Source organism: Equus asinus, chromosome 17 (genome assembly GCF_041296235.1).
Source record: "Equus asinus isolate D_3611 breed Donkey chromosome 17, EquAss-T2T_v2, whole genome shotgun sequence".
Classification (NCBI taxonomy): Eukaryota; Metazoa; Chordata; class Mammalia; order Perissodactyla; family Equidae; genus Equus; species Equus asinus.
The window spans coordinates 18,825,246-18,838,357 of record NC_091806.1 but is presented as its reverse complement, the minus strand read 5'-3'; the positions used below and the strand labels follow the sequence as shown (position 1 = coordinate 18,838,357).

Genomic DNA, 13,112 nt, shown 5'->3' with positions numbered 1-13,112 from the left:
GTATGTTAATAAAAATACGCATATTTTTGATTTGTACCTCAGCTAACATCCATTGCTAATCGACTTTTTTTTGTCCTTCTTCTCCCCAGAGCCCCCTAGTACATAGTTGTATGCACTCCTAGTTGTACCATGTGAGATGCTACCCCAGCATGGCTCCATGAGTGGTGCCACGTCTGCGCAGAAGATCCGAACCAGGGAAACTCCAGGCCACTGAAGCGGAGTGTATAAACCGATGCACTTGGCCATGGGGTCAACCCCTAATAAAAATATTTTAATGAATAAAAAAGTATTTATAGGGTGTGAACACAGTGTAGAGTGAACTATATTTGACATATACTATAGACACATGCATTTAAGAAGCTAACCTTTAAAAGAAAACATAGATTATATAAATTAGGTAAATTATAATTTTGAAACTATGATTAGGTTTCTGTTTTATAGGCGAAAACAAAACAAATTATATATTTTAAAAAACTTCTAAATAGCTGCAAACTCCTTTAGAATATATTGTTAGTTACTGTGTAAAATGCTTTTGAATAGATATTTATGTACACAAATATAATTCAGATATTCTCCAGAATTTCAAAATTATAATTTCAATCTGAATGCACACATTTTAAATGATGAAATGAGTGTATGTCTGTTAATAGAAATGATTTCATTAAGTGTTCTACAAAGTACTCATGATGGGATTTTCATTTCTCAGTATGAATTTTACTCTTCTTACTTTAAATTCTTAGTGGTTTGGATAGGTGCAGCTCTTTTGTTTCATTTCTGAAGAGCTGTGTGAAGTTTTTTGATGAAGGTGTTCACAAGATTATAGGAAGAATTTACAGAATTAATAGTCACTTAATGGTGAAAATGTTCTAAGTTGAATGTAGACTACAGTGTGTAAATATTAATTTTCATATAAGATTTAGTAATAATCAAGACTTAAGGAAATTTGCAATGCTGGAACATTTTCCTATGAGCATTCCAGGGGTAGTTCTTAGGTGATATTCTTGCTGCATGGCTGATCTTCCCTACTATTCGTCATTTTAGAAAAAGATTGACCCTGAAAGAGGAAAAGGAAATTTAGATGGACAGCTAGGGGAAGGATTGTGGAACACCTAGATAAATGCTCTTTCTTGAATATTACTGCCTAAACACATAGTTGATTCTAGTTCAAGGACAACCTTATTGATGAAAAAAGTTGCGTTCTAAGCACAAAGATAAAACCCAATAGAAAGTATATGAAACTAGTTATGAACTTGTGCATCTGAGAAAAGCAATACATAGGAGTGATTTTCTAGTTATAATTGGTGTTTATTTCCCTACTACTATCATCAAAATTCCAGGAAAGCCTTATAAAAAGTTATAGCCTTATCCCCATGGCTGGCCTGGCAGTGCAGTGGTTAAGTGTGCACGTTCCACTTCTTGGTGTCCCGGGGTTCACCGGTTCAAATCCTGGGTATGGACACGGCACCACTTGGCACGCCATGCTGTGGTAGGCGTCCCACATATAAAAGTAGAGGAAGATGGGCATGGATGTTAGCTCAGGGCTAGGCTTCCTCAGCTAAAAGAGGGGGACTGACAGTAGTTAGCTCAGGGCTGAACTTCCTAAAAAAAAAAGTTATAGCCTTATCCCCAATGTAGATGGCACATTAGAGAAGATGTAATTCCAATCTTACATAAACTTACACAAAAAACAGAATAAGTAGAGAACACTTTCCCATTCATTTTATGATGCCAGCATCACTAGATAGGTAAGTTACAGAACAACATATCATAAATATATACTGACAAATAGTTAAAATATCAAATCAATTCATCAAGATATAAAATAGATAGTCCATCACATTCAAGAGGGATTTAATCTAACATTTCAAGTTTGGTATATCATTTCTAATCCATCAATGTGATTCATCACATTAACAAAATAAAATAGAAGAACATATAGTCACCTCAACATGTGTGAAGAATAGTTAATAAAATTAAGCAACTATTCATGATAAAATACTCAGCAAACTAGGAACACAAGGGACAGAGTGTTATAACAAAAAATTCATTTACTTCCTTCTTTCTGGAAAATAAATTATCAATAGTATGGAAAATTGAAGCAATGGAATTCCAGTTAAGGGAAGGACAAGATTTTTGCCTTTGACAAATTTGACTCAATTACTGCAGAGACTGAGGCTGAGGAAAAATATAGGATCAAATCTCATTCCCTTTTCATAGCTGTCTTTTTTATTGAAATGAAATTCTCACAATATTAATAATTTTAAAGTAAAAAAAAATTAATCACGTTAAAATACCCACCATATTGTGCAACCACACCTCTAACTAGTTCCAAAATATTTTCATCATCGCAAAAAATATCATACCCATTAAACATTTTTTCCCAATTTTCCCCTCCTCCCAGGTCCTAATAATGAGCAATCTACTTTCTGTCGCTATGTATTTGCCCATCCTATTCATTTCATATAAAGAGGATCATGCAATATGTGATCTTTGTGCCTGGCTTATTTCGTTTGGCATGCTGTTTCAATATACATCCACATTATCATATCTATCAGCACTTTATTTCTTTTTATGGTTAAATAATATTCCATCACCTATAAATACTACATTTAGGGTATCCATCAATTTATTGAAGGACATTTGGTCTGCTTGACCTTTCGTCTAATGTGAATAGTGCTGTGGGGAACATTCATGTGTGAGTGTTTGTGTGCCTGTTGTCAATTCTATTTGATATATAGCTAAGAATGGAATTGCTGGGTACCTAGAGTTAGCCAAACTGTGAGGTTTGAGGGCACAATGTCCAGTAGTGCACTCAATTCTGACACAAAATGAAACCCTGAGGAATTCCCAAAACCACTCTTAGGTATGCTAATTTCCAAGATATTTCAAACAACTAACTGAAAACTATGCTCAGAGTTATAGTTTATCACAAGCTATGGATACAGATCAATAACACATGGGGAGAGACATATTGGACAGAGTCTAGGAAGAGTCCACAAGAGAAATTCCCATAGTGCTCAGGATATGTTATCATCCCAGCATTAACATTGTACAATAAACATGAGTTATTCCCAACCAGGGAGGTTCACATGAGCCTCAGTGTTCGGTTTTTATTAGGACTCTATCACATGGGCTTGATGGGTTGATTGTCCAAATGGTTGATCTCAGCCTCCAGGTTGATTGATAACCCATATCTAAAGGCCTCTGCCCTAAATTATGTGGTTAATCTTTCTGGTATGAGCAATCTCTACCTTAAGATTGTCTAATATGACCAGCTCCACCCTGATATCAGGGGTGGCCAGATGCCCTCCCTAAACAGACACTACTATTAGGTAAGAGATAGATTTCCTCCCAGAAATTGAGGGCAAAGGCCAACTTCTCTTTGTCCAAGGCAAAAATTTTTACTATGCATTGGATTTAATAGTAATTCTATGTTTGTCTATGTGAGGAACCAGCAGACTGAATTCCACAGTGTCTGAGCCGTTTTGGATTCCCATGAACATTGTATGACAGTTCAAGTTGCTCCAAATCCTTGCCAACACTTGCTAATATATGTTTGTTTTTTAGTCATCCCAGTGGATGTGAAGTGCCATCTCATTATAATATTGATTTGCATTTTCCTAAAACCTAAAGATCTTGAGCATCTTTTCATGTGCTATTTTGACATTTGTAAACCTTGTTATATATCTTATTTGACTTTTTGTTACTGAGTTGTAAGAGTGCTATAGAAATTCTGGATACTAGACTGCTATCAGATATTTGATTTGTAAAGCTTTTGTCTTATTTTGTAGGCTTTTTATTCACCTTATTAATAATTTATCTGAAGAAGGAGATTATCCCTGAGCTAATATCCATGCCCATCTTTTTATAATTTATATGTGGGACACTGCCACAGCATGACTTAATAAGTGGTGTGTAGGCCCCTACCCAGGATTTGAAGTAGCTAACCCCAGGCCACCAAAGCAGAGCGTTGAACTTATTAACTGCTGTGCCACTGAGCAGGCCGCTTGATAATGTTTTGTGATGTGTAAATATTTTAAATTTCAAGGAGTCCAATTTATCTATTTTTTCCTTGTGTGGCTTATACTTTTGTTCTCATATCTAGGAATCCATTACCAAATCCAAGGCCATGAAAATGTACCCCTGTTTTTCTTCTAAGTGTTTTATAGTTTTTGCTCTTGCATGTAGGGATTTGTTCCGTCAATGTAGTTTAGCAATTACCATTGTAAAGATAGAAGAGATAACTTGAGATTTTCTTTGAGCCAAGCTGATGATTATAACCTGGGAAGGCAGTTTCCACACAGGAAGAAAGTATTCCAGAGAAGCATTGTTTTCAGTACAGTTTTATACCTTTTTAGAACTAAGAACACACATTAAACATGCCCAGGATACATATTCATCAAAGTTTCAAGGAGGTATTCAGTTGCAAATTAGCAGGACAACATGACCTTGATGTACAGGAAAAGGAATATATCCTGAGTAGTACTGATACAGGTGTTACCCATACTGGTGTTGTAGGAGGGGAAGCATGTATTCTTATCTTCAAAGAGTGCATTCTTTTACTTTCATTATTAAAGCAGATGTACAATGTGTATTTGATAGGTCATAAGTCAAGCTTCTATACTTCAAGCTGAATCAGTTTTAAATGAGAATAACTACCTCATATACTTCAATACGTGAAAATTTCTGGTCCATTCAATTTTGAGTCAATTGTTCTGTGTGGTATGTAGGTGTACAACCTCATTATTATTATTTTTTTTTTGAGGAAGATTAACCCTGAGCTAACATCTGCCACCAATCCTCCTCTTTTTGCTGAGAAAGATTGGCCCTGAGCTATAAAATCCATTCCCGTCTTCCTCTGTTTTATACGTGGGACACCTGCCATAGCATGGTTTGATAAGCAGCATGTAGGTCCACACCTGAGATCCGAACCAGTGAACTCTGGGTTGCCAATGCTGAACATGCAAACTTAACTGCTGCGCCACTGGGCTGGACCCCAACCTCATTATCTTACATGTGAATTTCCAGTTGTCTTGGCACCGCTTATTAAAGAAACTATTCTTTCCCCATTGAATGTCCTAGGAAGCCTGTTGAAAATCAATGTTCCATAGATATGTGGGTTTATTTCTGGATTCTCAATCCTATTCCTGTACTTTGAATATTTATCCTTTTCCTCGTACTATGCTGTAGTTTTGTGGTTAAGTTGTAAAATCAGGAATTGTGAATCCCCCAAATTTGTTGTCTTTCAAGTTTGCTTTAGCTATTCAGTCCCTTAGATTTCCTTATGAATTTGCGGATCAGTTTCTATTTCCACAAAATTCCCTTGGGAATTTTGATAAGGATTGCATACCACAAATTGTGGTAGTATTTCCAGTTTAACAATATTAAGTCTTCCAAGCTATTGTAGAGGACGGAAACTTTACCTCTACCCATTTTAATTTTTCAGTTTGAGCTTTTTAACAAAAAGACATGTTAACGAGAAAAACAGTTAATTAATGCATACAATGCACATCACATAGGAGAAAACTCAACATAGAGAAACTCAAAGGGACACATTAGAACTGTGGCTTAGGTAGCATCTTCAAGAAGGAACAATAAATTTAGAGAGAAATGACAAGACAAAGGAAAGCTGTTTTTGGCTTTGTAAGGCAGCAAAATCTTGGAAGGTAAGTAAATGGATGGAAAGCGATTGAGTAAGGTTTGTTTACAAATGCCTTTGGTGCCTTTGAGCTGGTAAGAGTCTGTCTCCAGTAAAAGAAGAATTAATATCTTGCCTTTTAGGAGAAAAAGGGAGACTAGAGAGAGCTTTTCCTGCATTTGCTGCCTCCTACTTGCCTCCATCTCAAAATAATTTTTATGTAAAAGGCATATTTTAGGATAATATAATCTGGTTTCCTTCACTATGAACACACAATACCTTTTCATTTATTTAGCTGTTCTTTCATTTGTTTCAGTAGTGGTTTTTAGTTTTCAGTGTACAAGTCTTTCACCTCCTTGTTAAGTTTTCTAGGTATTTCATTCTGTTAGGTGCTACTTAAGTGGAATTATTTTCTTAATTTCTGTGAAGATTGCTCATCTCTGCCTTATAGAAGCACAACTGATTTTTTCCCGCTTATTTTGTACCATGTAACTTTGCTGAATTTGTTTATTGGTTCTATTAGTTTTTTGTTGTCATTAATTCTTTGGGAGATATAAATATATATATATAGATATAGATGTATCCTATGAATAGACATAGTTTAACTTGTTTCAAACTTGGATGCCTTTCGTTTCTATTTTTAGCCTAAGTACACTGGCTAGAACTTCCAGTACAAAAAGGCCAGGAGTGGTGAAAGTTGCATCCTTGTCTTCTTCCTCATCTTAGTAGAAAGCTTTCAGTCTTCAACCATTTCTTATGCTACTGGTGGAATTTCATGAACAGCTTTTATTAGTTTCGTAATAGGCTTTATTAGCTTGATAAAGTTCCCTACTAGTCATAGTTTTCTGAGCGCTTTTATCGTGAGAGAGTGCCTGAATATGTCTAATGCTTTCCCTGTGTCAATTGAGGTGATCACGTGGTTTTATTCCTCTGTTCTCTTAATGTTACAGTGCACTGATTGGTTGTTTATGTTGAACCAGACTTAACTTCCTGGAACAATCTCACCAGATCATGTTATATAATCCTTTCAGTATGCTATTGGATTCAGTTTGCTAGTCTTTTGTTGAGGATTCTACCAAACATTTAAGGAATCATTGATATCAGTCCTTCTTAAAGTCTTCCAAAAAGTAGAGGGAAAACTTCCAAACTAATTTTCTGAGCCCAACATTACACTGATACCAAAGCTATACAAAGATACCACAATAAAAGCATAGGCCAATATCTCTGATGAACATAGATAAATATTTATAGATGCAGTTCCTCAGGTGTAGTGTTTCTGAGACTGCTGAGTGTCGCTTGTCCTTGATTTTCCTCTGTGCTGTGTGAGGTCAGCTTCAATGAGATCAAGCTTTTCTAAAGAAGTATTTACAGGGTTGTTCTATGATTGCCTCTTCTTCATTTACAAAAGAGAACCATAACCTCAGAAGCACCATAATGATGGTGAGCCACAGATAGGGAGAAACCTGAGCCCCTATAATATTATAAGGAGCAGAGCCATGAATGTTCAGGAATGCATTTTTGGTCTTGCTTTAGTGAGAAATAATCATCTACTTCATCAAGTCACTGGTAAATTTGATTTGTCTTTAAAAGCACTGTTGAAAGTGTTACCAAAATTAGTGATCATCTTTTTCATAAACTGATATTTTTAGAAAACATATGATCCAAAATTTTTTTCAAGGTTCAATAGTAAATATGAACATCTGAGAGCACTCTACTTACATTTAAAAGGCCAATGCAAATTGTTTTCTATTAATAAAATCAATAGAAATGAATAGTGTGAATAGAAAATCACTTTTACAATATATTACTAATTAACAAAGAAAAAATAAACAATGTGGCTTATTGTGTAGGCAGCTCTATATTTAGAAACACGGGAAGATAAAAATACCTTCATAAGAAAATAGAAAAATAAATTAAACATGAATTAATAATTGCTCTCTCTAGCTATTGTTTTATAGACACTTTTTCCCTTGCCCATTTCTGTTTTCTACATCCATGTAAAGTTAAGATATATAAAATCTTGTTTATTTTTCTTAAGATTAATTGAGCAAACTTGATAATACAAATGCCCCAGGAGAACTTTGGGAAAATAATATACATCGAAGATGTCACACCGGACAATGTTATGTCTAATTACTAGAATTGCAGTCTTCAACACAATCCTTCAATGATATTCTCTAGTCTTTACATCCCTAAGGTCTTGATTTATATATTTGCAACACAGTTTGCTGCTAGAATTTAGTTTTCAGATGTGATCTTATATCTGATATCTCTGAGTTTTCCTAATATGTTGGAAAAAACGTAACTTATAGGAAACATTTAATGAAATATTCTTGGGACTCCTACTACTGTTTTCAGATCTGTTTCTATTAATCAAATACCAAGCAGGAACAGTCCTGGATTTCCTTAACATTAGCAGAGAATTCTTCAGTAAATGACTCACTCAAGTGCTTCTGTATTTAGGTGAGTTGATTTAGTCTTCTTTTATTTACTTTAGAAGGGATATAGAGGCTCCCAGGAATCATTGCAGTAGATAAATACATGTTTGGAACAGTGTCCACAAATCCACTTAGTTTGACTAGGAGAGGGCTTATGGTGTTATATTCTGATTCCTTTTTTCTTTCAAATGATATTCATCCTGGTTTTCTCATTGGGGGGCCACAATGTAGCCTGCAATGAAATAAACATTTTGGAAAATAGACAATAATAAAAAAAAAATGGGCCTTGTATTCACGCTTCTTATGATCTCTAAGGAAAAAAAGTGACAATAACCATGTTTGGAAATGACAAGATACAGCATATGGAATTGTGAGTTATAAATATTAAGTATGTATGTGTACAAAACAGAAGAAACAATGAGAATGTTTATAATAGTAGGTTATAAAATAAAACATTATAAGTGTGAGAATAAAATGGGACAATAAACTATAAACAAATGAGCATGTGCTATGTAGCTGAACTTGCCAAATCCGCCATGACTAAAAAAGAATGTGTTAAATGTTAATGAGGTTGAATTTATAGATACAAGAATTTTTGGAAAAGCAAGGATGAACAATGTAAATTTCATGTATTAATTAATAAAAAGTATTTGGCATCTTAAAATTCATTGGTTCTCAGCTAAATTAATCATGGAAAATTGTTCTGGCAATGTTGCATAGAACATTTTAAATTGAAGGAATGTGATAGGGAAATATGTCCATAATCTATCTTTCCAGTGGCTAGATTTATATTAAGCATTTTTAGAGAGGAAGGATCTGCCATGGGAGTGATTTTTGGAAAATAACTTTCCTATGGGCCAAAGCATGTGGGAATCAGAGAAAACTATAGTGTAATGAAAAAATCTGTAGGAGAATGGGGAATACTTATTATGCATCTTAGATGAAGTGCCCAAAGAAATCCTACATTGTTTGTGTTGTGTGGATTCTCTAGGAAAGAATTTCTACATTGTATTCCCAAATGACCCCACCTGTTGACAGGTGTCCATGCTTGGGCCTGATTTTCACAACCAAGTAAGGTTTTTGAAATCATATCAACTACGCATAAATCCAATAAATAAGAAAGCTGGATATCTGCTGTGAATCACATCACATCTTACAGCTTTTAATTTCATTATCAAAATACCTATTTCCTTTCTAGTAACTTAGATTTTGTATTATTACCATGCTCATTTTACTGTTGAATAAATACCTACTGGCATCAGGTAATATTCAAGAAATATTATGGTGCACTATTTGAGGTGGGTCTGTATCCTGACACTGGTCCTTGGAAAAGATTTAAACTTAATTTTTCCTGCAACTTGAAACTTACATGCATCATCCAGTATTTTCATAGTTCTATTATTTGTCACTTACCCAACTTACAAAATTTACCACATTGGAAAATGAAGATCTTTTTGTTCAATATTGTTTCAACTATTATCACTGAAGACACAGCACATATTTTGTTGTGAACACCTCCTGAAGAATAATGCAATACGCCATCAATAATAACATTTAACTATTTTAAAAATTAGTTCAACATGAGTGAAAAGATTAGAATACTTCTACAGCACAGGACCAGAATGTATTGAGACCATTGTGTTACTAAGAGTCAGAAGGGCACTGAAAAGAACGTAGTACAAGTAAGAAAGTATTAAATTGATCATTTTGTAAGAATGTTACCATTTTAAAAAATTTTTAAGAGATGTAAGTTAATTATCTCACAGCTTAAGAGGTGAGGCAGGGAAGAAATTGTAGAAACTCATAATATACATTTCCTCCAATACAACTATTTTTACTAAGCCGAGATTGAACCACATTAGATTGCCCCTTCTCATTATGTCAGCTGCCTATGATGAAAAAGTATTGTTATTTGAAATATATTGGGATCTACTCTCATTTTTATTCTTCCTGTCTTAACTTTGTTTTTGATTATTCCACTCACACAAAATCCTTATTCACTGTGTAATAATCACATAAGAAAAGACGACCTTTTGAAATAATGTAACAGTGGAATGTAGCATTTTTAGCATCACCCTTAATAGAGATCCATTGAGCCTCTCAACTTCTTCTATTCTTCTTTTCTCTTTTCTTCTATTCTCTTCTATTCTCTTACCAATTTCAAATTTTGGTTCTTACTTCTCTGGGTCAACTTTCATCTTTTATCCACAGGAACCAAGAAAATCAGAGTGGTGGAGTCACCTTTGTTCTTTTGGGCTTCTCAGAATACCCAAAACTCCAGTTGCCTCTGTTTCTGGTATTCCTGACCATCTACACAGTCACTGTGCTGGGAAACCTGGGCATGATTGTGATTATCAAGATCAATCCCAAACTCCACACCCCCATGTACTTTTTCCTCAGCCACTTATCCTTTGTTGATTTCTGTTACTCTACCATAGTCACACCCAAACTATTAGAAAACTTGGTTGTGGAAGACAGAACCATCTCCTTCACAGGATGCATCATGCAATTCTTCTTTGGATGTATTTTTGTGGTGACAGAAACATTCATGTTGGCAGCAATGGCATATGACCGATTTGTGGCAGTTTGTAACCCTCTTCTCTACACAGTTGTAATGTCTCAGAAGCTTTGTTTTTTGTTGGTGTCTGCATCCTACTCTTGGGGTATAGCCTGTTCTTTAATATTCACATGCTTTTTGTTGACCTTATCCTTTTGTGGTAATAACTTCATAAATAACTTTGGCTGTGAGCATGCTGCCATAGTTGCTGTCTCCTGCTCAGATCCATACATTAACCAGAAGATCATGATAGTCTCTGCCACATTCAATGAAATAAGCAGCTTAATAATCATCCTTACTTCATATGTTTTCATTTTTATCACTGTCATGAAGATGCCTTCAACTGAGGGACGCCAAAAAGCCTTCTCCACATGTGCCTCCCACCTGACCACCATTACCATTTTCCATGGGAGCATCCTTTTTCTCTACTGTGTTCCTAACTCCAGAAGTTCATGGCTCATGGTCAAAGTAGCCTCTGTCTTTTACACAGTGGTCATCCCAATGCTGAATCCCCTGATCTACAGCCTCAGGAACAAAGATGTGAAAGATACAGCCCACAAGTTAGTCAATACTAAATTGTTGTGTGATGAATTATAAAAATAGAAATGTTCTTTGTTTCTTTTGAGAGTAGTGGATAGAGTTGTTCTATAGCAAAGCAGTACACAAATCTACGATAACCTTGTAGTTGACGGTCCAATATCTATTTGTTCTAATGTTTAGTAAAATAACATTACAAATAATACTAGGTATAAAACCATAGACTACTTAAACTAAGTCTTTGATTCAAAAATTGGAATATAAAGGGTTCTGTATGGTGTGTATCACAGTATGATTGCTCAGGACAGATTTCAGTTCAATTTAAGTCATTTGGGATTTTTGAGAAGATATGAGGGATTATTGGCTACAATGAGGAAGTATACTTCTTAATATAAAAGTGGTACATTAAGAGCTGTTCAATGTAAAACCCTAAATATCTAAAAAAATTATATTTAGTTCCATAAGAAACATCTTAGCACTGGAAGAGTCACAGACAAGCATAAATAAATAAGGAATATATTACCCTATAAAAAGTTCCAAATATGATGTAAATTATAATTGGTAGTATAATCAAATATATAATATTTTATTTCCATGCACTAGCACAAGAAAATGGTACATGTGTTGGAAATATGGCCCATCACTCTAGTTTTTCCATTTATGTCAAGGTGGTTGTATATTTCATTGATTGATTTATTTGTTTATTGAAATTTTATTGAGGTAATTTTAATTTATTTGTTACAATAAATAATATAGAGAGATCTTGATGTGCTTTACCCAGTTTCTCTGATGACAGTACAATACAGCAACCAGGATATTGATAATAAAATGCATCAATCTTATTCAGGGACCAGTGATTTACTTACAAAAACCAAACAGTCTTGAACTCCATTGGGATGCAGCAATAACAATCCTTTTGAATCAGTGACTTGACAGAGGTCGCTCTGCTGATACCAACTGGGTCACTTTAGTGTCAACACTGAGCTCACCAGATGAACTAACCTTCAATCTACAGGCCTGCTTGTATACCATCTTTATTGGACCATTTAGCTACTGGTCTGTGTTGAATGCTGAATCACAGTAATGTATGCCCAACAAAAGAACATATTTCAAGCTCCTGTTTGAGTCTCACCTGCTATTATTTTATGAATCAAAGGAAAACACATGGCTAGGCCCGAAGTCAAAGTGTGAGAATGTTACCTACCTCTTGGAGAACTGTAAAGTTACAAGTCAATGGTCAGGGTTATATGGAGAAGTGTAGAGTTTGGTTCAAACTCTAGCAAAGACTGATTAAAACATTTATCTCAAGGAACACATTCTTTCTCGATAAGGCCAGATAACTCTATGGCAGATAACACATAACTCATGACTTGGACATATTTTACCAAAGCTTTCTAATAATTGATAGGTCATTGGGTTGCTTTAAGCAAATGACTGGTTTAGATCAAATATAAGAACTTGCCTTTTCTACTTGTGTCTTGCTAATCATGATTAAACTTTACAAGCAGAGAATAGAGTGATATCCATGTGTTGTGGTTCTAATTCAACCCATTAAATGTTACTTGTTTCTCTCCATGATTTAGAGTTTTATATTCATATAGAAATTGAATGCTCTTTTCCAGAATGCTTTACATCAAATCATGTGTCTTATGTAACTTACTCTTTACGGATATACTGCAACATTCTCGATACTCAGTGAATTGCAATGGTAACAAAGAATTTACTGTAATTTTTAATTCTTTTTCAACCAGGGGATGTAAGTAAATGTTCATATCAGGTACTACGAAAACCTGTGTGTGTGTGTGTGTGTGTATCTGTGTGTTTGTATGAGTGTGCATAGTTTAGTAAATATCTTTAAAAAAGCAAAAAGTATTTAGGAGGTTTGAGCATGCATCATGGAATATTTGGTATATTCAGTAAGGTTTATAGGGTAAATATTAGA

The 13,112-nt window shown here is 34.7% G+C and overlaps 2 protein-coding genes across 2 annotated transcripts in view; one reads left to right on the top strand and one right to left on the bottom strand.

Moving 5' to 3' along the window:
- The window catches only part of LOC123277809 (ubiquitin carboxyl-terminal hydrolase 25-like), a 134,529-nt gene that overhangs the window by 61,520 nt on the left and 59,897 nt on the right, over window positions 1–13,112 (bottom strand). The window lies entirely within an intron of this gene.
- On the top strand, window positions 4,380–11,820 carry LOC139040842 (olfactory receptor 5D13-like). The gene is made up of 2 exons (XM_070488577.1): window positions 4,380–4,530; window positions 10,173–11,820. The coding sequence occupies exons 1-2, from the start codon at window positions 4,380–4,382 to the stop codon at window positions 11,228–11,230; spliced, it is 1,209 nt and encodes a 402-aa protein (XP_070344678.1). The 3' UTR covers window positions 11,231–11,820.